At 40.0% G+C, this 26697-nt stretch overlaps 2 protein-coding genes across 3 annotated transcripts; one reads left to right on the plus strand and one right to left on the minus strand.

Moving 5' to 3' along the window:
* Positions 1-8651: 8651 nt before the first annotated feature.
* On the minus strand, positions 8652-14302 carry vgll4a (vestigial-like family member 4a). Its single transcript, XM_029506356.1, has 6 exons — positions 14218-14302; positions 13502-13657; positions 12986-13148; positions 12075-12294; positions 11362-11476; positions 8652-10959 (listed from the first exon to the last, which is right to left on the minus strand). The coding sequence occupies exons 2-6, from the start codon at positions 13581-13583 to the stop codon at positions 10760-10762; spliced, it is 780 nt and encodes a 259-aa protein (XP_029362216.1). The 5' UTR covers positions 13584-13657; positions 14218-14302; the 3' UTR covers positions 8652-10759.
* A 2381-nt stretch (positions 14303-16683) lies between these two features.
* On the plus strand, positions 16684-24496 carry syn2a (synapsin IIa). Of its 2 annotated transcripts, none has more exons than XM_029506787.1 (11): positions 16684-17030; positions 22000-22057; positions 22174-22265; positions 22485-22641; positions 22761-22850; positions 22987-23049; positions 23213-23355; positions 23434-23508; positions 23722-23824; positions 24046-24192; positions 24355-24496. In XM_029506787.1, the coding sequence occupies exons 1-11, from the start codon at positions 16684-16686 to the stop codon at positions 24487-24489; spliced, it is 1410 nt and encodes a 469-aa protein (XP_029362647.1). In that variant the 3' UTR covers positions 24490-24496. The 2 variants fall into 2 exon arrangements, with proteins under 2 accessions (XP_029362647.1, XP_029362648.1); XM_029506788.1 differs by having other exon boundaries at positions 24370-24489.
* Positions 24497-26697: the final 2201 nt, after the last annotated feature.

Genomic DNA, 26697 nt, shown 5'->3' on the forward strand with positions numbered 1-26697 from the left:
GCAACGCTGTAGCGCCAAGCACTTGTGTGTTTGTACGCGCGCGTCGTATGTATGTTTGCGCGCATGATTGCGTGTGCACAAATGGATGCATGCGCGTGTGCGTGCATGCTGATGCGAGTGCGAGTGCGTTCACACGGATTTACTGTATGTGAAAGTGCACAAATGCGCCCGCTCAGTGTAAAGACAGGAGCAGGCAGCCGCTCCAGGCACAGCTTTAGTAAAGATCTGGATCCTAAATAAATTCTGTCCGATTACGCCAGCACATACTTAACACTTCACTCCTCTGAATATTGGCTGAGTCTCATCAATTCATTGCTGCTGGAAAACGAGAGCAAAGTGAAAGGAGAAGAGGTGATTGAGGAGGTTCAAGATCCTGAATTATTGTCACTCTATTTAAAATAAAGACATTCTGGTGAAGAATTGCTCGACTGATCTTTTCACTTGCACATATGATTTGTCTCTATTGTAAGATTTACGGTTTTTGTGCGCACAAACTGGTACTGATGTTATTATTTTTGACATATGGCTTTACGCAAATGTGACCAAGTGACCTCCACATGTGCTTTGCATGTAATAGCCCTAGTGTTGCATGACATTTTCACTCATGTAGTTATGCCCTTGACTGCACATTATGACTGTGCAGAATAAGACAGATACTTAAACCGGCCCACATGCACAAATACTGACCTCCCTCAAATACAAACGGACAAACACAGAAGATGCGTAGACTGCTGTGCTCTGGGAGACAGTTTGAAGGCCTGTTCAGATGCACTTTACTCTTTCTGACACCCATAAAACACATGGCCAACTTTTATAGAAGCACTGTCATATGCAAACAAGCTCATTCATTTGGTGTCTGCCTCACACACACGGGCACACGCGATGATTAAGAGGTCTGAGGGCCTTCAGGGTGCGCTTGGACTTGGGGCTTCAGTGAATCATAGCTATGATGTGGTGCATGCTTTCTATTCTGATCTGTCAGAGAGGCTTGGGAACAGTGCTCACTGATGAGTGAGCTAGGCCAGGCAGGGCCACAGCGGCCTGCTCGGCCTGTCCTTTCTCCTCTTCAGGCACCTCAGCTCTGTTCCATCTCCAGTCCTCTCAGCTAAAAAGTGACAGGTGAGACTCCCTGAGAGCCGCCTGCAAATTGCAGGACAGAGACAAACAGGAGAGGTCAAGAAAGAGTCAAATCCAACGGAGCCACAATCTAAATAAACTGTTTTCCTTGATCTAACACAATACTAGACAACACAATACTACAAGTATTTTATTTTTACATGCCTACCTCAATATCATATAAGAACATTTTTATATTTATGAACTGTGGCTTCATTAACTACATTTCTATTTTTTTCTTTAGCTTATTGAATTCCTTCCTTCATCATCACTTAATAAATTTTATTCTTGAATAACTGTAATTATAAGCAAATTCTCAGGATGATTAAATCTTCATACTTCAAGCGCAGCTTGCTCCAATCCAAAATTCAACTTTATAAATGGTCAAAGTTTAATTTCACCCACTTCATTCAGCCATTGTTTTTTGTTCTTTCTGCTTCTTCTATTATGAAATTGATGAATTCTTCGTTCTGTGTGTTTGATATTTAATAGCTCTTGGCACTAAAAAGTGCAAATGAGTTTTTGGCAAAGATGATTTCTCTGCATTGCTTTTGCCATTAATGACTGAAGTTTCTGAAGAGAAGCACAAGCCTCTGATGTTCCTGCAAAGTCACACAATTTCCAAACATATTGGTCAAGATGGTCCCAACAAGCGGTCCATTTCCAGCAATTAAAATTAGACACCTTTTCTGAACAAAGACAAATAAATTAAATCCTAGTGGCCGGATAGTATACAATCAATGTGTGAAATTACTGAAGGCTGAAATAGCTGAAGACTGTTAGGTAACCTGGTTCAGCCCTTTATCTTTCTCCCCCTCTCCTGCTCTCTGTGCTCACATACAAAGAGTATTTTAACACAACTGAAATCCCATTTACACATTTCTGCTGTCAGAAAACGGATTGAATCTAAAACAGTGAGTGCGACCTGACTCCATAAGGCTTCATGCTACCCAGCAGTGACTTTCAATCGACACTGCAATATCTTGACCCTCTAACTGTGAGGATTTTTGCCAAAAATCAATAAGACTGTGCTGTGATTTCAGCCATATTTATTTCTAAATAACAGTTAGATGCTAAAGAATATTGGTTTTATTTTGAATCTCTGCACACAGCAGCTGTCTGGGTAACAAACAGCTGAGACAGACAGACAGACAGACACACACACGTATGGATAAACCCTGGTAAGAAACAGGTTGTGGAGAAACTCCATCTCAGTCACAGGGCTTTCAGCTGACCAGTGCGGGGTCTGTGATCACTCAGTTCTTTCACTCAGTCATGGATTTACAACACTGTCACTGCTGTTGACAGTACACAACCGTGATCCAATCTTTGTGTGTATAAACACGTCTTTTCATTTTTTAAATTTCTATACAGAGCTCAATTAATTTGAGAGGTTTGACATGAATGAAGGAGGCAGGCAGGTATAAGATACGATCCTCTTGTTATTAAAGTGAAAAAGACACGTAGGATATCTGAACTCTAATACCGGCTCTCCCAAAGGCCCTCTCCAAACTCTTTCCAGGCAATTTCACACAAGTTCAGTCAAACTTTAGTGTAGTATTTCTCCAGCGCTCTAGTTTTTTCACATTTGAATAGTTTCCATTTGTTAAACTTGGAACGTTCCCAGCTAACATATGGCATGCAGCTATTAAAACATATTCATTCATAAATAAACATTTTCTTAGATGCAACAACTAATGCTTGGGCATACAACTGAAACTTATGGTAAAAAGTCTTCTGTGTCTTCAAGCAGCTGCGCCGGCTGCACAATCAGTTATAGTCAGTAGATGTTTTCATAATTTCCGGCTATTTTCCTCATATTTTGATGAGTAAAATGACACTTTAAGAGAACAACATGTATTCTGAATTGAGAATTCATGCATTTTTTTACAACTCTCTTACTGATGAGTCACACAATGGTCAGGCAGTTGAAAATGCAGATAAGCTTGTACAGCACTGCATATAAAATCAACAATAATTTCTCACATCAGTGGGAAAACACACTATTCATTTGGTTGTGTTGAAATTTACAGTGGTAAAGGGAAAGTTTCATCACTGCTATGCTGCCTTCATTTATTTCAAAAATCCACATTTTGTGTATTTCACGTTTCACGTAAACACTCTTCATGTCCTAATATGTATTTTATGCATTTCATCATACTGCTATAATTATTATGTTATTAAGTTCCAGTGAGTAAACATAAGACTGTAGATGTGAACTTGGATACTATGAGCGGAGGGCAAAGTGTTTTGCTGGACTGAAGTTCCTGTGGTCTGTCAAACACATCCTCGGGCAGGGCCTAATGTGGCGTGTGACACGTCACACCATATCACTCTGCGTTACAGATGACCAGCCGCTTACGTGTGCCGCGTGCACCACTGGATCCCGAACCAGACACTGTCAGGTGTGATAACAGTTTGACCACCAAACCCACTCTGAAGTCTTGCCCTCTCCCATTCACCCACAACTCATTTGATGCTGCAGCTGCACAGCTCGCAATCTGCGATGCATCACTGCAAGAATGTACTTTGTCCTAAAGATGCTTTTATTCTTGGTCCACCTGCATAATTGCCCCCAGCTGAGGGCCAGCGATAACCCTGCCACTCTGCTCCTGCAGAACAGAGAACCACTCTCCCTCGCTGGGGGGGGGGGGGTTAACCCAGATAAGGACTACTGATGATCCCACCCACAATCAGATACTTTACATCAGTTAAGGTTTACTGTGCGTCAAAGCCAGGGACAATGTTACATATTTGTAAAAACATACCACATATAACTTTCGCTCACGATAATCTCACTATACTGTACAACTGCTCGAAAAGATTTTTCCTCCTGCAGAGCACTTATTCCCTGAATATTGTTCACTGAAAGCTCATTGCTTACTTGCAGTACTTTTAGTTTCTAATTTGTTCCTTTTGGTCCAAAACTGTGCGGCCTACATTTGGCTTTGGAGGTAAATGTTCCCCCAGCACACTCTCATTATTTCAATCCTCCCAAAGCTGTGGACAGGCCCAGCGACTCTGACAGCATTTGATGCTCTCTTGCTTTCTCTCTCTGTGTCACCATTTCTTCCACTTGATGGAGACCTTTGTTTTTTGTGAAAAGGAGACAATGCCCAACACCCCACCCTATCCACCTCTTTTTTTTTTTTTACTTTTTCTTATTACTTTCATTTTATCAAGGCATCCCAGCTTTGTGAGTGCTTGTGTGATCGAACATTTAGTCACATTAGTTTATGATGTCATAGTGAGGATTATTCTGCTGAATACTGAGCAGAAACTTTCAGAATAATGATTTCACCATATCTGCATCAGTGTTTCTAAATAAGGAAAATACATCAACATTAAAATTAAAATGTTATGTTTTGCAGTTTTGTTTTGACTTTGCTTTTTTACACTAAACCGCCGTCATCTTGGTTTATTTTTCTCACCACAACTACTCTACATACATATATAGATCAAGTAAATGACAAAGTGCATCAGAAAAGCGACCCTTAGTCTCTCCACGGCCTGAAGCATTTTCTTTTTTTTTTTTTTTTTTTAAACCACTGGTCATTCCCTATTTTTTCTATTTGGTGTGCAACATGAAGGGTAATGCTAAAGTAGATAATAATGCCATCTACTGTACACCGTCTTGGAAGTGAAGTCTGATAAAGCTATTGGATGGTGGAAGGTGGTGGTGGTGGTGGGGGGGGCAGCAAAGCAGCAAGGAGCAATTTTTCTGTGCTGAATTGTTCTCTATGATCTGGAGTGCAGTGAAAGGAGGGCATTATGTAACATCTTCAGCACACACATGGCTAACTGTGTTACTGCCAAACACATGGGGGGGGGGGTTGCTGTGGCAAGACGAAGGGGGCGGCAGACAGCAAAGACAAAAGCGATAGGGCCATGTAAGACAGTACTAAATGGGCTCGAAAGAGGGGGGGAGAAAAAAAAAAAAAAAAAAAAACCTTGCTGCTCATATTGGTGTTAGGTCAGTCTCCTTATTAAGGCTGTTCAGTCAAGCTCCTGTAATGTCGGCCCTAACAAGCCTCATAATGAGAAATGAGAATGCCCCTTAGTGATGGTTCAAACATTTTTATGCTGCTCAGTGCCCTAAACCCACTGTCTCAATAAACATCCTTTTCCGCCTATTCTTAAGAGAGGAAATTTGTATAATTATACGGGTTCCTGATCTTGCAGGAAAAGTACAGTCTCTGGTTAACAAGAAATATTGGTCTGCCGTTTATACATCCTAATTGGAAGCAATTCATTATCTTGAAGGAACAACAACACATCAAGCACATTTGTGCTATTGTGCAGCAGATGGCTCTTTATATAAATCATTTACAGATCAATCAATTATATATAAAAGTTTGAAATTAAAGCCAACTGTATCAATGGGAAATCACTGGCTGTGTCAAGCACCATACGGCCAAACAGCACGACGAAAACGGGTCAGACGGAGTCGACAAACATGCAACATAGAGGGATGCAAAGAAAAAACGTGTTAATAAGATCCTGTTAGATCACAGAATGACAGGGCCTTATCAAGAAGGAGCTGTCTTAACCAATGGGAGGAGGACATAAGGAAAAGGTAAAGAGTAATTGTTGATGATGGTGTGCAGCCGAGAACTGATGTTGAGATGGCCTGACAGGGTCTGTTTCTGTTCATTGCAAGACTGTTATCCAGAGTGACCGTGTTGTCTTCTGTTCCCCCCACAAAGGTTATGCCATTGCCAGCAGTCCACACGACACAATGAATGAGCCACTATTGCTTGAGCCAGAGACGCCCATCAGGTCAGTCCTGAAGAATCTGCAACCTTGCTCTCAGTCCGCGCTGCAATCAAAGAGCCATTTACTGGTAAATCGGCAACAGATCTCGATATTCACCCTCTTGTTTTGTGACCTATAGCGAAGCTGCGGCTGCGTTTTAGAAATGACGTGTTTGGTAATCGGGTGTGTTGGGCTGTCAGCTCAGGGTGCATGATCTTGCCAGCATGACTCAAGTCTGCCCGTGAGCTGCTTCCTGTGCCTGTGCATCTACTCCAGTTGCTTGTATGATCTATTTTAGATTCTTTTGCCCAAGGATGTGTGTGCATCCTCACAGCAGAGAGCCACAGAAATAAGAAAAAAAGAGGAGGTGGGGGGGGGGGAAGAATAGATAATGCTCAAATAATCTACAGGCAATCATGCAAATTCCCCAGACGTTGTGCACTCGGGCATGCTGTAAATATGAATGCAACCTCATGTTCTATTCAGGCACAGCAAATTTGGAATTATGCAAAAAAATTTGATCTCTATCAGCCGTTTGTGGAGCCTCACATGTCAGGAATATGGGAGCCAATATGTGTGCCACTGCAAGTGCCACTATGGCCCAGATAGCCCTTAGTAAAATCATGTATCTATCCAATTAGCTCAATTATAACTTCATACCATGTCCAGAGCGCGCTGTGTTAAACCGTTGTCATTAGGTCATTCCCTTTATGTAACCAGGACAGGGAAAACGGAGGGGACAGTGTCTGACATATGTGTGTTTTGACCATATCTGAAAGCAGCAGAGTCCATCCAGCAATGAAGGGAGGCAGAAACGAGAGACCAGTCCTCCATCACGAGCACGGATGTCATGCTCTTTGTGGCCTTCACACACTGAAGGAGCCAGGCTGAATTTGGCGTGACCCTGATGTGTCATCTTGATTTAGACACTACGCCAACGCGTCCCGCTATCAGTGTACGGTACATGTGTGTGCCTCTGTGAGGATCCGCGATTGGTTTTGCACAACCAAAGAGAATGTGGATCTCCTCTCCGTAATCCCACAAGAGCAGAGCAACAGAAACAGGGGCATTGTGGTTGGTGAATGGCTGGGTCTAATCTCGTGGAGGCAGTGGTCTGTTGGAGGGGCTCTTTGAGCAGATTTGAGCCCGAGGGGTAAGACTATCAACAACCAAAGGAGAGGTGGAAAAAAAAATAAAATAAAATAAATCTTTCTTTTCTGTGTTAAAGATTCATGCTATGAATGATGCTGAGCAAATTCAAAGTGACATTTTCATTCCACATTTCTAGATTTTATTGCCATCTTAAAATTCAACTACAGATATGATAGTCCAGCGTGATGTTTCCGATACATAAATGCATCTGCAATTTAAAAGATCTCCCAGCCTAAGATGTGGAGCCATGTTGGATAGGGTCTGCAACTGGTTCTGCTCTCGATATAGTGCTTTGCTAGGTATGCACTTATTTTACATGCAAAGTCACATTATTGACACATGATCGACACCGGCATCCATATCAATCCGTCAAATAACAATGATGACACTTGCATCTTTGTTTGGTCTCGGGGGGACTGAGGGACTGAGGGAATCTGTAACATGGTTTAATGCCACCATCTGCTGGTCGTCCCTGATCCAAACACAGGACTGGTCTCATAACCCAAAATCATGTCATCACTTTTCCACTGCACTGAGTGCCGAGGCTCAACATAAAGTAAGTTATCAAGGTGGATTTCATATTTCTAAAAGCAAGGCATTCTTTTAAGCAATTATTCAATGTTTTGTTAATGCAAGTCTGATTTAAGGGACTTTTAAGACTACACAGTACAATTTGCCTCACACAAACAAGCTGACACAATAAGACAACCCAAACTCAGATACAGTGTTATTTCGCATTTGGAGCTGGCTCTGGTAGAAATAAAGGTGGTGTTTAAAACAGAGAAGTCCACAAGAAATACCAAAAACAAGTACAAACAACCTGCAAAACATCCGTCCTCTTGAAACCTTTGTTAGCATTCTTTCAACCTAAGATGTACACAGACCTTTGCAGCATCACTTTGACATCAGCATACTGGAGAAAACTAAGGAACACTTAAAGAACTGGAAGAGAAATTTGCTCTTGTGAGACAACCATTGATATCTGTCCTTTAAAGACAAACAATTATTGACCCTAGACAATAGCAAAAATAAAACCCCTTAAACAGAATGGATGAAATCACAGCCTGTAAACACTACAGAAGTCTCCCAATAATAAAGACAAACATCATCTGATGTTGCACATAGAGTTGAGGAAAGGATAATCACGCTTATGTGTACTACAAAAAGCCATTAGTGTAATAGTCAGCCCTCCGTGGTAAAGCGGGCTTGCCAATGTGTTCATAAATCACTTCATGTAACTATGGCAACAAGTGTCCAATGAAAATAGAGAATGTGTAATGATTCCTGATGGCTTGGTTCAAGTAGTGGTTCTCTAATCAGTGTACTTCGCTTCCCATTAGTGGCCCCAGAGTCTGAAACACTGAGGTTACAAAGAAAAATGTTATTTTATGCTAACAACCTATCCGCCGCATTTCCGATTTTTCCACAAAGGAACAGCCTTTCAACATTAGAGATGCTTTTGTGTGACCCTGTCAAACAATACATTGCAAAACATTATGCAATTTGAGTCAAGCTTATGATTATTACAATCAGCAAATAGAAAGCAAATCTTACCTGCTGCCCGCTGTTGTGATAGCACTGTCTCTTTGTGTTTGGTAAAAATAATGACAAATACACAAAGATTTGAATTTCTACATTTATTTTGGAAGAAATTAGGTAAAAACAGTGGCATTTTCTTCCAGAGAAATAAGGTCAAAAGTGAACATGTGTCTTATATGTAGATGAAACCTGGCGCAGGTCTTATAGATACAGGTAGTCTAAACATAGAAATTAAATAACAATGGACTAAAACCCCAAAAATATTACTAGAAAAAACATCTACTTGTGTCAAACAAGCAGATCCCATGATAATCTCTAAATTCCACTATGCTTCACACAGATACAAACTCTTTAAACTGTTAGTGTATAAGTCTTTCTGACACTGCAAGACATGTTTTGATCAATAGGTACTGTTGTGTTCCTGCACTTTTTTTAAAATCATCCGACACCTGTGGGAAAATAGTCATCTTTAAGAAAGAACCACGTTTAGATAATGAGCATCCATGCTAGAGAGTACACTACTCTTAAAAGAAAACAAAACATCCATGATCATTCCGCGCGGCGTAATGATAGTCTTACATGAGTAAAATAAAATATAAAGACAAGATAGTGTACGTAAAAATTTTACAAACAGTTGAATATTAATACAAATGTATGGTTTCACAGACAGTTAATTGATATACCAAAAAAAAAAAAAAAAATCTGAATTTACAATACCATATCTTAATCAGTGTTGACAAATAGGTTATACTACTGTAAGTAGATAATTTTAGGAAGGTGGAAGGAAATTAATTTATACAGAACTCAACTGCATGAAAACTTTGTGGCTCGCTGAAGCCTTTTCTACATAGTTAAGAATTTTGCGACTCCCCTCATGAGAATTTTAATCAAGAAAGACAAACACACTTGTAACAGTATTTGCTAAACAACTGAAGTGACGGACAGCCATGGTGGATTGACGAACCCACAATTAAGCAAACTCACATTATATCTGCATTAAAATCTTATGTTTTAAGGGAAGTGTATTTTGTCATGGAAGCAATGAAGAAATACTCAAAGGAAGAACTCTGTTGTCACCAAATTTTTTCCAAAAGTCAACATGAAAGCATCAACATGTGAATAAATAAAGCCACTGCTAAGAGACTGTGCTAAAGAGGGTCAGGTTTAGCTGTATTCAGTCATGGATAAAGCAACCAGCTCCACAGAATAACAACGCAATGCAGCCCATTAAACTGCATCCAGACAACCTTGCCAGAGGCTGTGATATGTAAATGGACGCTAAGATATAAACCTATATATAGTAATGAAAACCAGATACAAAAAATATATTGAGTACAACTGTACCAGCAGTGAGTATTTCTAAAATGTTACAGGTAAAAAATAAATTCTGAGTAAATATATAGTATAGAATAAGGATTGTAATAGAGACCAGCTATTTGAAACATGCTTTCTAGCAAAAGATATGTACTATGATTGATATCAGTTTACTATGTAATCGGCCACAGTGAGCATATAGAAAGGAAATTAAATTATTTCATTAACAGTGGATAAATCCAGTTCAGGATTATAAAAAAAGACAGATTAGTCTAGTGTCTCCAGAAAACAGGGGGACCAGAGCCTTAATTGCATTATCACAATTTCTAAATTGCAAGAGATGTTTTTGGAACACATTAGCTCCAACTTCAACAGGCAACCTGCCACCTTAACCATCGGAAACGCAATAGTGCAACTGAGACCTGGCTGTCGTTTTCAAGTAATGCCTCAAGACTCAAAAAGCAGTGTGATTTTAAAATCCAAACAATGAGGACCAGATCTATGGCTTTTGTGGTAACTGATAAAGGGGATTCTTTGGCTATCTAGGCAAGTGAAAGGCAGGGAAAACAGAACATGAGCTGACAACCAACAACTTTGTGAATCTCATTGCAAAATAAAATCTATGATTGTACTATTTAGACAACCAACTTCGTCAATCTAACTATGCATTAAGTATTTTCTCTTCTTCGATTGAGATGGTGTCCCAGTTTTAGTACAAAACTGAGCTGAATGTGCTATTAAGAAGTCAACCTCTGTGTCCATTAGCGAGTAGGCTGAGTGAGCACCACATCATTTGTCTTACATTGTTCTTTGCTTGGGGAAGTTGATGCTTGGCAAGAAGCATACACTAAGAAAGTGATAGTAATGCTTACTGCACTCTGCTTCATGGATCTGCATCTGGGGTCTGATGACCTCCACCCTTGGCCTTGATTTGAAGCCAGGCGTCCCCCAGAGCTTTAGCAAAGTGGTCATCCACTGAACCTGTGATAGACACTGAGTTGGACACAGGCTCCATGTCTTTGTAGTTTTTTCCAAGGCTGCGTCGGAAGTGCTCCTCAATCACAGGATCACAAACTGTGTTAGCTAGAATAAAGTTACATGCAGAGGGAAAAATCATAACCCTTCAATGGATAGAAAATTAATTAAGGAACATTCAGGCATAATCTCAGTGACTTTGACTTATGTATGATTCTGACTGGCAGTAAAGGTCACAAAATCTGATCAAAGTTATTACTGTCAACTAAAGCTACCAAAATATGTTTTGTGTTCACAAAATTAAAATAAACTTTAATTTTATATAGTTCATGTTAGCAAATGTAGTGCTTACCCTCTATACGCACAGTAACATAAGTGACTGCTCTGTTATTCTAATATCAGAGATTGCTTTTAAATCAATGAAAATTAAAGTTTACCTTTTTTATGCACGAGTGTGTCACAGTTGAAATTACAGAGAGAAAAACAACAAACCTTTTATGATAAGCTTACCATTGGCCTTTCTCTGATCACCAGATGAGTTGGGAAAACAGCCATTCATGTGGCAGTGAGAGAGGTTGCAATTGCGGTTGCTTGCAGGGGCACAGGTAATAACTGACGGACGATTCTATTGATGGAATAAAATTCATAAAACCATGTAGAACAGACAAATTCTACTACTCAGAGGCTTGTACTCTTATCGATTACATACACAAAATTAATATTCGCGAAACATTTCAAAGCACATCTGCTGGTCCCCTTGAACTAAGAATTTTACCATGTAAAATCTCCTTATGATACCAATCTAATGTGTTCCAACAATGTATAGTTTTACATAATTAATGGAATTTTACTGCAATGCTCTCTATTTTACAAAATTATTTTTAGGCAGCGGAAGTTAAAATCTTTTTTTCGGTTTCATCGGTCTTGCTACCTGACTTGAAAAAACCATGTGAAAGAACACAATTAATCCTTTGTGCCATATTTACACATTGCCAAAACTGAAATTGTAAAGTGTAGATGTCGCACAGAATTACAAAATTGGAACATCCAACGCATAAAAACTGAACAGCTCCTCTGCTGGTTATAGTTAGACTGCATCAAGTCAGGACCATGCATAAAACAGTATTCATTGATCTTGTGACGAATCCCCTGTTAAAAGGTCTAGTGCCTAGATTTTGCCACTATAAACACTGTCTTGTCATGTGTGCTACCAGCGGACATACCTGCTGTCGCTCTACGGTGCCACCCATGACAGACCTCTCCCTTCCCCCAACTCCAATGTCTGGGCTGGTTTTGGTCAGAGGCAGAGGCTGGTCTACAGCATAGCCAGAAATGGAAGCGTACAGGTGGGTCCCATGGAGGCCCTTGGCAGAGGAAGTAATGTGCTCCACGGGACTGTGACTCCAGTGCTCATTACGGTTGTCTCCAGCAGAGGGACGGGCCCTTGATCAAATTGAATAAATTAAACCGATGGAACCCAACAGGTTCAACCTCTCATAAACAATTTATATACACGAGATCACACAGCATAGCTTGGGGTTTTAGTCTTGTTTATCTTTAATGTGCAGTTTTTTTTTTTTTTATTTAAAGCTTCTCTCTGAATGGTTTGAAAAATATGTATATGATTTCCTACATATGCTGTGCTTGAAATACAATCAAATTTGTCTCTTGCAGTTGTGAGGCTTTACAGCCTAGAGGTAGTGTCTAGATTCCACAAAGTTTTAAGGTCATGTACAGGCTTCTATAACCTCTAACCAGGATTTTACAAGTTAAATGATTTGACTCGTTCAATGTATTTATTTGTTTAGGAGTTCCCCTTTTTGCCCAATCATATCTATTTGGGAATGTGGTTCTTGGGCTGTTTGTCTATGCCAGAAAATCCTTTATTAGTCCATCAGATGTGGAAATATCAACTGTTTATAATTATATTGTAATTATAACAAGAGAGGATTCATTAGTTTTCTTTTGAGTGAACAGGTTAGATTCTTTGTACATGCACGTAAGGCTTTTTGGGATGCAAGCACTTCGTCCTGAAAAAGTTGGAATTGTGACTAAAAGGACAGCAATGCCAGGAGTTAAAAAAAAACCCAAAAAAAACAAAAACTCATTCTTTACACATTTGAGAGACACTTACAGCTGAGTGGCAAACAATCTGCTCATTTTGGTCATGTGGTCATCATCACAGTTAATTTGGTCATCCATTTGTTCTTCTCCGTACTTTCGTTTGCTTGGACAGTGTGGAGGAGGCCCAGTTATGTTAGACACAGCAGTAGGCAGGGAGGGTGTCCTGGACTCATCTAAAGGCAAAAGAATAAGTTGAATATAATTAAAAAATGCATCACAACAAATATTACAATACTGTTACCGTCAGAATAGTTATCCCCTTGCTTTGCTCTAAACGTTTATTTATATATATTCTGATATTTATATATTTATACTTTCAATAGACAAAAGTTTAGCAAAAAATGTGCAACCTGCTCCATCTAATAAGAAAATAACTTTAATGTCTGATCTTGAGTTCTACACGTGAACATAAACCAGATCTGATTTTGTGTTTTTTGTGACTGCACAAGACTTGCAGTTTGCTGAACCACACACACCATAAAGTTTAACATCTTTGCCAGGTTGTAGTATCTGGGAGTAAACTAACCTTCATAGTGCAGTCTCCCAATGTTATTGTTCATCTTGTCCAGGAACTGAGAGTTCAACAGGTCCATTCTAGTGAATAGCATTTACGCGAACAGGCTAATTGCTAACATCGACGTTAGCAAGATTTACCAGCGAAGAGAATAAACACGTTTCTTTCCTGAAAAGAATAAGTTGGGAGAATCGGACAACGAGCAGAGCGTTAGTTAGAGCAGACTCTTGGAGCAATTTAATGATAGTAAATAGTTGTCTTAACTTAAACAGTCGGCTGGCTAAAGGTGCCCGACGCTGACGTTAACGACTCAAAGGCTAGCAGTTGGGTTAGCTAGGCTAGCCCCAACAGCTCCATAAAACTAACGGGTGAGTCCAGGCACAGAAAGTCAGACATAAAAATCCAGGCCGAAATAAAATATATTAACCTTATAAACAGCAATGCGCATTCATCGACACTGCTAGCTGTTCTTTCATTTACATGAGTCGCCTCACTAGCTAGCTAAATTTAGGAAGGCTACATAGGACATAAGCTAACGTTAGCCGCTCAGCTCGACACCGAGTTTGGAGTGAGTCTTAAAGCTCCTCGACTCAATTAGGAAAGTTCAAAATAATCGACGAACCGACTGAAAACTCGGTTACAACCTGCAGCCTGATTACACTCATTCACTTTGTGCCCATCAACTGAGCTCCACGGTACCGTAACGTGAACCCGTCAATGTTACTCACTTCGACAAAATTTAGCTTCCCAGCCACAACATCATGGCTAACTGAGCTCCGCCGCCTCCTCACGCACTTTCGCAGCGGACCAGTCCGCAAACAAAAGAGGTCAGAGCGGCCCTAGTGGAGGCGAGGAGAAGAGCACCGGGGCATGTTGGATGTGGTAAATCTACCAAGTCTCAGCTCAACAGTGCGGTGATTTTATATGTGTTTAAAAAAAAAAAACACACGTCCTGGTCAGCCGCCTGCTTTTTGTATTTCACCGCTTGCAGCCATGCGGGGCACAGATATGGTTTAACCTCGTGTGTTTATGTGCAACTGTACGATTTACTGCAAAAACAAAACAGCGATGCAGGCCGCTGATCACAGAGGTCAGAGGGAGAGATGTGAAATGACAGATTCTTCTTTTCCTTGTGCAAAAAGCTGGGCTTGTAGATTTCAGCAAAGTGAGCTTCGTGGGTTTATTTCACTGCGCCGCCGCTGCCAGCCGGTGTCACCCTTGCACGCCGCAGCTTCCAAAGAGCAAATATAAACAATAAAAATAAAGGAAAATGGATTATTGCATCCTCGTAGAAATAGTACACTCGACAACACATCACGCATTATCTTTCATTTATGTGTCCCAAAATCCTAAATCAATCTGCACAACAGTTGACACCCTCTGTCATTATGGAAAACTGCTACAATAGTTTTGCAGCAGATGTAAATAAAAAGACAGAGTGACCGTGAAAATACAATACCGTAAAATAAGATGACAATATTTAACAGAGTGCAAACATAAAGACGGTAATTAGAGCTGAAGTTGTCGCTGTCGTGGATTCAACAAAACAATATCTCCGAGGCTCTGCTCTGGCAAATTATATTATTCTGTTTAACAGTATTAAATCCTTTATCATTATTTATTATTCACTCTTCTGATCCATTGGTAAGAAATAGAGAGCATCACCTCTCCTTAACTGTGATACACAAAAGCTCCAACAGGAAACTCAAATAAATAATATCTTAGACATAAATTTTACACCTTGTTTTAGAAATAGTAGCAAAAGAATGATGAAAAACAGTCTGTGCACCACATGGAAGATTAAACATCATGCATCCTAAGTATGGGCTAAAAATCAATTCAGTCATAGAACGTTTCTAAGAATCTTAGGTATCACATGTTTAGATTTGACTGTTTGAGATTTACAACATTGATTTCATTACCCATTATGATCTTTATTTTTTTTTTTTTTTAAGTTCAGCATTGTGGCCTGTATTTGCTCTTCACCACTGTTCAAATCTCCAGAAGGCTCAATGTGCTCAAGGATCAGTGGTTGATTATAACACTTGCAAACTCGTAATTTTATGGTTGTTTGGAAGAAGAACACCACATTGAGAAATAAGAAATAAGATAAATTTGTTGTGACTTCGGTGAATTGCAAGTTATTGATTTATTGATGTATTTCTTGGCTATTTCAAAATATCCATTTGTTTTCTGTGATGGACATATGATGATCTGTTATGGTTTCACCACGCAGATACAGTTTCCTTCATTTCCTTGTGTATAAATGTATTTAAATTGTTAAAGTATTCTGAGAAGAATTTCCATGATCTTACAAATATAATTTCTTCCTAAATTAATTCTTGGGTTCTTTGATTCAGAGAGATAGACACTTCTCAGTGCAATTATATACTGAACAGATATTTTGGAAGAGAGACATTTTTTGAGCTCTGTTTTGTCATGCAGATTGTGTATACAAAATGTGTATGGTCATAATGGTAAAGTGCTGTTGAATAAAATCTACTGAACTAATTGGATTAAACATGTCTTGTAGAAAACGTAATCTGCTTAATAACTATATAGGTATTGATTAATCAGTTAAGAGAGAGAATTTACTGCGTGAATTTGTGTCTCAAGGGACTGCTGCTGACGATTTCCTCTCACTCAACATTGCCCACCAGTCTTAACAGCCATTTTAGATTCCATGGATTCATTTTATACATACACGGATACTTTGCATGGACATAGGGCAGAGAAAACATGGGAAGCAGTGGGAGAAGGAATGAGGCAATTATGATGTAGCACCCGGTATAGCTTCTTGCATTTTCATTGGAAACTCCACTGCTTTCCATAGAGTGGCTCAAAAATGCATTCCAACTGTGAGGCAGCAGAAAATGGGGGAGGGGTAGAGGAAGGCGGGCACGCCAGTATGTGAGAGAGGACAAGAGGAGGAAGCATAGGCACAGCTAGAGCATCATTTGCAAAGGCTGAAGGAAGCACAGCGAAAGGGGATTGGCTGAGCTGGAGTGCAGCGTCACCACAAGTGAGGGGGAGCTCTGAGGATGCTCCGTTGATCTGGGAAGGGAACACATTCGCTGCTAGTTTGCATTGAGAGCTCAGCCGTCATCAGCTGTACACCAAGAAAAGGGACGCTGCTGCAGACTAATTTTCCACACCCCGGGCTTGTTGACTCTAGTCATCTCTCGGCTCCAGCCATGAATTATTTGCGTCGGCGCCTCTCGGACAGCACCTTCATCTCCAACCTGCCCAATGGCTACATGACAGACCTCCAGAGGCCTGACCCTGCTCAGCCTCCTCCACCTGCCACCACCACCAACACCCCTGCGAAGTCTCCTACAGCTGGGCCCACACCTCCAGCCACTTCTCCTGCTCCAGAAAAGAAACCCCAGCTGAGTCAGTCCACCGGAGCAGGTTTCTTTAGTTCCATCACCAATGTTGTTAAGCAGACAGCTGCCTCAGCAGGGCTAGTGGAGCAGACCCAAGTCACGACACCTAAGAAGTTTAAAATTCTCCTGGTCATCGACGAGCCACAGCAAGAGTGGTAAGAAAATACATTGACTCCTCAATCATATATTCTATGAGGAATAATTTATTCCTCATGGTTTAATTATTTGCTCCAGCCTTAATTCGTATTTTCTTTTCATGGATCCTTTGAATGTAGTTGTTAGTCAGGTAAGGCAACGATGGAAACAACATCTGTATGAAGCTCCCTGCAGATGTAAATGTGCCTTGCTGCTGTCGTTTGATTTTGCAGCATGTCTCTGTTACAATAATAAATGAAGGCAGCCACCACTTGGGGAAATACGGTCCACTGATTCTTAGCAGTAATGACATAACACCAAGATGGAGGATTTTTATTGTCCTCTACTATCCTTTTGGTGTAGCATATGTATTTGTGTGTAGGTATAATTAAACTGATGAATCTGTGATTTAAACCTTCTTTTTATGTCAAAATATGGTTAATTAACTAAATTGTGCTATCTTGTAATGTGGCATTTTACCATTCTTAAAAATGGATGCTCCATGGGTGATGCATGTACATTGCTTCCTATAACTAGCCTGAATACTGCAGTGTTTTCCCTCCATCAATGGGGTTTCCCCCCTTGCCTGCTGATAACAGATCACATGACATGCCCCGTACAAAGTGTACCTAGGAAGCAATCGATGTAACTTACTACAGTGCACGGTGCACTTGTTTCCATTAGTCAATCAGGCAAAAGTGATTTGCAGTAGACAGAAATATTTCACAGCTTGTATAGTGACAGGGCTGTGGTGTGTGCCGTTCATGTCAAGAGTGGGTTTACACCGACAGTCAGGTTCCTGGGAGGTGTTATTCAGAGCCAGCTTAAAGCAGACATCTTTGTCAGTCAAGAGTGGTTAACAAAGCTCCAGAATCAGAATGCTTGTGGATTTAGAGGAAGGTTATTTTGCACCGCTGACATATTTTCCACAGCATAATGCAAGCCAGAACTATGCAGCTGGAACCCCAAACATTTACACAATTGATCTTTGTGACTTCTGTTCTGTTGCCTTCTTTCTTACATTATGTATCGACCCTACTCCTTGCAGCCAAGAGATGGAAAGCAGGGAACTGAATCACTGTGAATCCCTCTTCAATGTAAAGCACATAGGGACTAGTTTCCACCTGTGGCATGGAAAGGAAATCAATGTTAAATCTACTGTATATTCCCTTTTTTAAACATTAGACAGCATCACTGTATTCTGTAATCCATGTTTCAGGAAACTGACACATTAGTGTATGGTTCCTATCCCCTTTATATTTGACGTCTGTGCGTTTTGTTGATGACGCTATCTCTATTTCATGCCAAAACGTGGCATCTTTGTTTTGCATCGCTTGGAGATCACAGATGATCAATATGACAGGATGGTCATTTTTCACTGATTAGGACGACAGAGCACTGAATTCAAATCAAAACTGGGACTTGACCTCAAAACACACCAAATCACATAAGTTTAAGTGTGATGTCTTGCTTAATTAAGTTGGTCTCTTATCCTGTGTAGGACCAGCAATTTATATAATAGAAACCTTGAGCAATGCTGATTAGCTCAGCCACTGTCAGCAGGATGGATGTCAGCCTGATGAGTTCAGTTGGGAATTTAGAATAGCAGTCTGGTGTGCCAATACACTGATGCTGCTCTTCATTTTTCTGACTTTGGTACACGACGTAATACGTTAAACCAAAAAGACTATGTCATTCATCAGAGGTGATTCTATGGAAAAATAGTCAGTGGTTTGGACTGAGAAGCACTAAGATCATGTTTCACACTGCATCCACCCCACTTTTTAACAAAATCTGATATTTAATAGTTCATCTTTCAAGAAAATAGTCAATTCATTGCCTGCTCTGATAGTATTGCTGAAGTATACCCATTTCTTCTGTGTGCCTAATACAGTTAAAAGGTAAGTCAACAAAGTCAATACATATAATGTGTTAGCTTACTGTATTCTCCACAGAACAGTTATTTGCTTCATACTGCACATATAATGCCCATACACTCGGGAGATTGGTTCCTCTGTCTGAGTGCTGCATCTATTTTTTATGGCTGCTCAATATCACTGAGAGGGGAACAGTCCATGTTTGCTCTCAAGCTTTGGTTTTTGTCTAGTTGCCTGAATAAGACCTTTCAGTCCTGAATAAGACCTTCAGTGCTTGTAAATCTCAGTGGTCATAAGAAAAATTATGTTGGCTTGTTCAGGATAATGCAGCTTCGCTTGGCTCCTGTAGCATTAATACCGCTGCATGCTGCCAAAAATAAAAAGGAAAACCAAAATGAGTCCAAGTGGCCCCGGGGAAACAGAATGAAAACATGAAATCGTCCTCCAGACTAATCGCATCAGACAGATGGCTCAGATGCCAACCTATATTATAAAGGTTCTATAAAATGACACCACATTTGTAAATGGCCGCAGTAAAAGAAATTAGACTACAGCAGGTTGCTGAGGGTAAATGCAAAACATCAGAATGTTTTGAAATTACCATCAAAGAGAAACACAATAGCATGGATGAGTATTTGAATGGGCAATCTGTTGTTTCACAGGTTAACAGTCTAAGAAGATTTGTGAGATAAAATGTCAACAGTTTATTCTGAACCAAGGCGACTCCCAGAGCCACAGCCCATATAGAGACACATTTTCTGTCATCTCCTGCTTTAACCCATTAGATGAAGCTGCCGGGCAGCCAGAGAGGTTTGTTTTGTTCCCGGAATGCTTTGCTATAAATTGCTCTTATGACAGCAGGAGCAGATGGTATACTGTCTCACTTATCAAACTAATGACTGAGCTCTGTCTTCTCAGTCACTCAGTGTTAAAATACATAGGGGACTGTTTTAAATGTAAATGAAATGAAAAATGTTGAGCTTTGTGAATGTAGCCTTATTATTCTCATTACCCATATGTGAATGTTAGCCAGGTTAAGTGATGATCGTAAAATTCTGAGTGGGCTCCTGCTTCATTATCGGAATAAAAAATTCTGTCACAGCGATATGAAATACTTTCACAAGAGAGGGACTTTAAAAAAAAATTGTCTGATACGTTTTCTCTCCTCAATTGTAATTCTAGTCAAGAGTAGCCGTATTGATTCCTAAAAATGAATGATCCAGACTGCTATAATCACACTCCCGTCTCCCTTCCAGTGAGCTGATGTAAATGCAGTGCCTAGCGGCAAAGTCCAGTTTTGCCCAAGAGTAAAAAACTGAACTATTGCTAACACATAATGTTAAAGCCCCCTGTACTTAGGATGAATCTGCCAAAGAGAGCAGTTTCACTCAGCACATAATGCCCATAGATATTCAAAACAAGAGGACCTGGTTTCTTAGCAGTACCAAATGCTAAAAGGTCACATTAAACATAGCAGCATTTGAATATGAAATTTGTATCCTCATTATAACAAGCTGACATGTGTCCGCAGGGGCGTAATGCATAGATCTATCGAATTATGCTACACCCTGTCCATAGAGTTAAACGATCACATTTGAATTGCAAAAGGAAATCAGAGGCTTGTTTTTTTTTGTTTTTTTTTTAAATGCCTTATCTTTTTCAGATATTCTGGAAACACTGTTTAATGTAGTATGTTTTGGCAAGCATATAGTGAGCACAGAGCAAAGTAGGCTTTTCATTTATCCAGACACATTTACTCATATTCAAATCCACATTTTAAAGCTTGTTTTCCTCCAGAGCCAATTAGCTTCTCGCGCTCTAATTAGACCGAGGGTGAATTATTCTGCTTTATCTCGGCACTAAATAAGTAAGAAAGAGAACATGACAACCAGGTGATTCAGAGAAGAAGTGAAAACTCCAAAATCTAATTGCATACACAGACATTTTACAAACTCTCTTTGCATAAAGTTTTCCTACTGTTTGGCAGCACAGCAGCTTGATGCTGTTGCACTGCAGTTGGTGCTTGCAGTTGGGAGTGTGAACTCTGAGATGTGCATGTGGAAGCTGCAACGAAACCCCCACCACCGCAAACTTTTAGGAAAAAGAAAGAATTCTTCATAGTTTGTGCATTAAAAATAATCTGTTCTATGTGATCCCAGATGTTTCTGCTGTAAAAGATGATGTTGTCAGGCCCAACCCCTACACATCAGTGTCAGGAAGAGAAAGAAATCGAATATGTTTACACCTGCACTCACAGTTCTGTAGCTTCAATCTCTGTGCAGTGTCAGTGTACGGACACTGATCCATCTTAATTGGAAATCATGTGGGAAAAGATTTCCTCTTCAGCAGTGGCCCAGGAGAAAAGATGCTTAAAGACATGGAAATGTTGGTTTCATTCAAAGGAAAGCCAGAAACCCAGTTTTAAAAAGTGATGAATCACAAGTGATGCAGCCATTTTCTAAACATGTGAGATTACCTTTCTGGAGCATCCTTATTTTTACTGTCATCTTGCTTTGCATCGGGATCATTGCATTTTGCTATTGCATTTTATTCTATTTTCAGAGCAGCATTATGGTGTGATAGTGATCATGGAAATGTACTCTACTTATAACGGCGACTATGAATTCTCATCAAAACCTTTATACCTTGGAGTGGAAGTTTAAAACGAACTTAAATAAATAAATGTATTTCATCACTCAGTGATACTACAAATGGATTAGGCAGTACTAAATAATGAATTGCATCTGCACGCGTGCTGAGGAAGGTTTATCTTTGAAAAGTGTTCACCTTTCAAATGCTGTAATGTTTTATCTCCGTCCTTTCTGCTTGACTGAAGCGAAGGGGTGTTTTTAAAAAAGGGTGCATCAGCAGTTGGAAGCATGAAAGAAAGCATCTGTCAACCCTTTGCACTTGAGACCCAAGCGACACTAATTCATATCCCATATTGTTATGGGTCATTATTTCTATAACATTTGCACATCAGTTGGTAATCAGTCTGAATTTTTTTTTATTTATTTATTTATTTATTTTTTGTAAATAATGGCTCTGGATCTGGAATTTCTATTTACATTAAAAGTGATATATAAATCTTTTCTTTTTCTGTCTTAAACAGGGCAAAATTATTCAGAGGAAAGAAAGTTTATGGGGATTATGACATCAAAGTGGAGCAAGTGAGTTTCACCAAACCAGTGATATCCATTTTAAGTACTTATATAAAACTAAATATAAACAAATAATCTCTCTCTCCTCACATGACCCTATGGCTCTATAATCATCAACTCTACAGGCCGAATTCAATGAGATCAATGTTGTGGCCCATGCCAACGGGACCTGTAATGTCAACATGCAGGTCTTGAGGAATGGCACCAAGGTTATCAGGTGAGGCGCGCACACCTTTACACAAAGAAAGGGATAATGCATCCTTCGAATCTTAAAATCCTACTGCTGTACTTTTTCTACATCCTGTTTTATTCATATATATAATCCACCCACAGGGCTGATTGTCTGACTCGTGGCCATTTCACTCAGGGTTTGTTCCAGGCTGTCATTTCTCTGTTCAGATTTCCGTCACATCTCAGCTCTAACTTCATTTTTTAGGTCATTCAAGCCAGACTTCGTCCTCATTCGTCAACATGCCTTCAGTATGACCCAGAATGAAGACTTTCGCAACCTGATCATTGGTCTCCAATACGGAGGAGTCCCAAGCATCAACTCCCTCGAGTCAATCTACAACCTGTGTGACAAGCCGTGGGCGGTAGGCGTTAAGCAGCCACAGAGAGCTGAACCTGAAATCTGAATTTTATCTATGAAATAATAATCATTTACTAAGTACAACAGTATATGTCTGATTTAACTTTCTTTTTTTGTGTACAGTTTGCTCAACTTATAAACACCTACAGGAAACTGGGGGCTGAGAAGTTCCCTTTGATTGAGCAGACCTTTTACCCAAACTACAAAGAGATGGTGAGGAACTTTATCACCCCTGACAGGATGCAAGACAAATATTTTTGAAAATAGTTCTCAAATTCTTGAATTGTAATAAAAATCAGCGAGGAGAATATGAGGCAATAACAGCACTTGTCTCACTTTCTTGTTTTAGGTCAGCATGCCGTCATTCCCTGTTGTTGTCAAGATTGGACACGCCCACTCTGGAATTGGAAAGGTAGATGTTTCCTGTTTCAGTATAAAAAAATGCATCGTTTTGTTTCTTGACATTTCAAGTTTTAGTCTCGATAAATATATACATATATGCCTCATGCTGTCTAGAAGACTATTTGTTGCCAGATGCCCGTCTCCATCCTGTGCATGTTCGTATTTATGCACAGGTCAAGGTGGACAATCACAGTAAGTTCCAGGACATAGCCAGCGTCGTGGCTCTCACCCAGACCTACACCACCACAGAGCCTCTCATTGACTCCAAGTACGATATCCGGATCCAGAAGATCGGCGCTGACTATAAGGCCTACATGTATGTATTATTTAGCTTCGGAACTGAACAAAAAACACACCTGAATTTGTTTTAACTGGTGCAAATCGTACCCATCAGGAGAACATCTATATCTGGGAACTGGAAGACCAACACAGGCTCAGCTATGCTTGAACAGGTGGCTATGACTGACCGGTAAGTGCTCAGTCACAACACAATCCAACACTGCAAGACAAAGACCATTTCATTTTGACATCACAAAAATTCTCATTCTGTTACATGTTGGTTAGAAGGAGGCTCACGTTGGTGCTATAACCTGTCGTTTTATACGTGTTAAATGTTACATTGAAGTGGAAATAAGTGATAATCAGAACCTGGTTTGAGTCGTGTGTTGATTCTTGTGTTTAGGTACAAGCTGTGGGTCGACACCTGCTGTGAGATTTTTGGGGGACTGGATATCTGTGCAGTTAAAGCCATCCATGGAAAAGATGGAAGAGATTATATCACAGAGGTAGGAGTCTTCCACGATGTGGTTTAAAAGCCACAGCTGGCGAGTCAAAGTGCATAACTTGTGGCGAACCTCAGAAATATACTGATGTGTAATCATACCAAAAGTACAAATGCTATTCCAGCGTACAAGCCGAAATCTATACATGGACAAGCTCCACATAAAGCAAATAATACAACGATGCCAGCATCCCATCATGCTCTGCTAACTCATCCTGTATGCAGGTGGCCGGCTCCTCCATGCCTCTGGTAGGGGAGCACCAGGCCGAAGACAGGCAGCTCATTGCTGACATGGTGCTGGCAAGAATGAACCAGGTGGCAGAGAATGAAGCTAATGCTCCTCAGAGACCCACCACTATGCAGCCATCCCAGGTACAGTGTAAAAGACACAGGATTATGACATAATAATGCACATACTGCAGTTATTTAGACACATGTATTGCAAGATTCTAATAATCAATATTTTACTCTCACTAAGAGCTGTTGTTGAAAAAGTTAATAATTTCTTTTGTTTTTTTTTTTTGTTTTCTTTAGGGAGCTGGTCAAAAGGGAGAGCTTATTGGCGAGCCCACGAAGAACGGAGCTGGTCGCCCACCTCAAGGTTGTCTGCAGTACATCCTCGACTGTAATGGCGTTGCAGTGGGTCCAAAACCAGTCCAGGCCAACTGAGTCACCCAGGAGAACGGGGGAAAGTCTCAGAGTCGAGATAACAATGACGTACCATAGCTGAACGCAAGCGCAAGGGTGTGTGTGGACGCTGATAGCTAGAATCAGATCTTGGCGAAGTGAGCTCGGTACAGCTGCGTGCTGGCCTGGACTGTGTTTTAACTCTATGCAGTGTCAAAATGTACTGTCTACTTGTTGACCTGTTCATTTGTGTGCTTGTATCGGTCACCTAAGTTTCGGTAGCTGTGGATTTTCTTTGGGGCTGTTGTTGATGATGTAAAAAGCAGATTGTGCCTACACTGAGTTCAGTGCTGCTCTGTGCTACTTGTTTGACCCAGCTGTGAATCTTTCATTTGCCCCCCCTACGACCCCACCACCCAACCCCTTCCTGTTTTCTATTTTGGTGTGTACCTTTAGATATTGTTCAAACTGTGGACTATCGTGCAGTTTGAAGTGTATGTATATCTCAATATGTATACAGTATGTGGGTGTGTATGGCTGTAGTGGTGATTATTTTCATGTTTCTACTAATAGATATTTATTTTTGTTTTGCATGATTGAAACAATGACAGGTGTCCGAATAAGTGGGATGTTCATGTAACATCGCTGTTTTACTCTGTGATTCATGCATTGTGAATGTGTCATAAGAAAGACATATTATATAGGCTCTGAGAATACATATATTCATGACCAAACTTGCATTAACACAGTGAGAGTGACTCTCTGCATTCCTGCATATATACAATAGAAACATGCAGTATGTTGCCTTTCATAAAGTTATTTTTTCATCTATTATATCATGATAAAAGAGATTATTTACAGTGAACATAGAACATTATAATATGGACTCATTGTAAATAATCAAAATTAGACAAAGATTTATTCAAGATTTTACTTTTGACGTGCAAGTATCCGCACACATACAACTTCAGTATATTCGTATCATTTTGAACCAAAGAATAAATTATTTACTTTTAATAACAGTATTTGCACTCCAGTAACCTACAATGTAAATAACAGTGAGGGGACTGCTGTGTGTCAGGTGGAGTGTGTAATTCCATCACTAAACAGCTCCAAGAAGGTGCAGATAGCCTGTTGCAAATCGTGCATCCCATTGTTGTGGCTCTTGCATTCGATTGCATGGAAGCAGATATTGTTATCAATAATTGAAGTGTTTAATGTATCATTTCCTGTGAGATCAGATCCCCCTCTAATCCCCTCTACCTCCATGGCCCCTCACAGTGAATATTGGTTAACATGGCAGTGTTCCCATGGCAACAATGAACGTGCTCTGAGGTTCAGTGCGGACTTGTGCCCGTTTTACAGAAATTCGTCGATCGAGCATGTTTACCCTAACTAAACCATTCCAGTGAGCTGATGGAAAAGTGCAATATAAGTAGTTTTTGTATTTTTTATTTTTTTCCAATTAATGTGTTGCTTTTGAAATCAGATCTTCCATCAAATTGGTCAAAAAGCTCTATTCATCCACTCACTGAATTGTTTTAAAGCATTTTGACACAAATGTCACAATCATTCAGGTGTTCGTCAGTGGCCACTTCATATGAGTGGTGAAACAGCTAAATAGCAACCAAATCAACTGTAAAAAGAAATCTGGACCATTTTCCAACATTTTATTTCTTATTATAGTATAAAATATGTTTGGCAAGCTCTGTGTGCAATTCTTTTCCAAGTTGTATTAAGTGCCATTGTATCTGTGAGCGTATCCTTGTAAAAGCCATGCCTGAGGCTTTATGGATGTATTGTTCTATTGATTAGGATATATGCCATGACAATGATTTCCAAGAAAGGATCATGCTGGGGTACCCACGTCTCAATAGCTGCATAGTTAAGCCTCGGTTTACTGACTGATAGATCATAATGGTATGTGTTTATTTGGCCTTGTGTTGAGGTGAAACTTATGTCTTCAGACTTGCAGAACTTTAAGGCCAATGGCAACTTGCTACATGTGTGTACTTTTAAAACCAGTGATGGGCTGTTTAAATCAAGATGAGAATACAATATATAATGGAAAAAGGTCCGTTCTGGATATTTCCCCTTTGTCACTGGCAATAAAGCTTCATTTGCAATATTCATTTGATCTGCGTCCTCATCCTGTGGCACACGTGTCACGTTGTAATACTATTTCTTGAGGAAACTCATATATTTGATAATGTCACAGAAATACCACTCCTTCTGTTCAGCTGCTGGGCA

Source organism: Echeneis naucrates, chromosome 7 (genome assembly GCF_900963305.1).
Source record: "Echeneis naucrates chromosome 7, fEcheNa1.1, whole genome shotgun sequence".
Lineage (NCBI taxonomy): Eukaryota > Metazoa > Chordata > Actinopteri > Carangiformes > Echeneidae > Echeneis > Echeneis naucrates.

What these genes read in the sequence shown, in the direction of transcription:
- vgll4a (XM_029506356.1), bottom strand. Translation starts at nt 13,583, where the DNA reads ATGCTATTCACTAGAATGGACCTGTTGAACTCTCAGTTCCTGGACAAG. An exon ending in AGATTGTTTGCCACTCAGCT is followed by an intron (nt 12,295 to 12,985) that starts GTAAGTGTCTCT and finishes AATTTGATCAAG; the next exon opens with GGCCCGTCCCTCTGCTGGAG. An exon ending in TGATCAGAGAAAGGCCAATG is followed by an intron (nt 10,960 to 11,361) that starts GTAAGCTTATCA and finishes ACTTTATTCTAG; the next exon opens with CTAACACAGTTTGTGATCCT.
- syn2a (XM_029506787.1), top strand. Translation starts at nt 16,684, where the DNA reads ATGAATTATTTGCGTCGGCGCCTCTCGGACAGCACCTTCATCTCCAAC. An exon ending in CCCACTCTGGAATTGGAAAG is followed by an intron (nt 23,050 to 23,212) that starts GTAGATGTTTCC and finishes ATTTATGCACAG; the next exon opens with GTCAAGGTGGACAATCACAG. An exon ending in GAAGAGATTATATCACAGAG is followed by an intron (nt 23,825 to 24,045) that starts GTAGGAGTCTTC and finishes TCCTGTATGCAG; the next exon opens with GTGGCCGGCTCCTCCATGCC.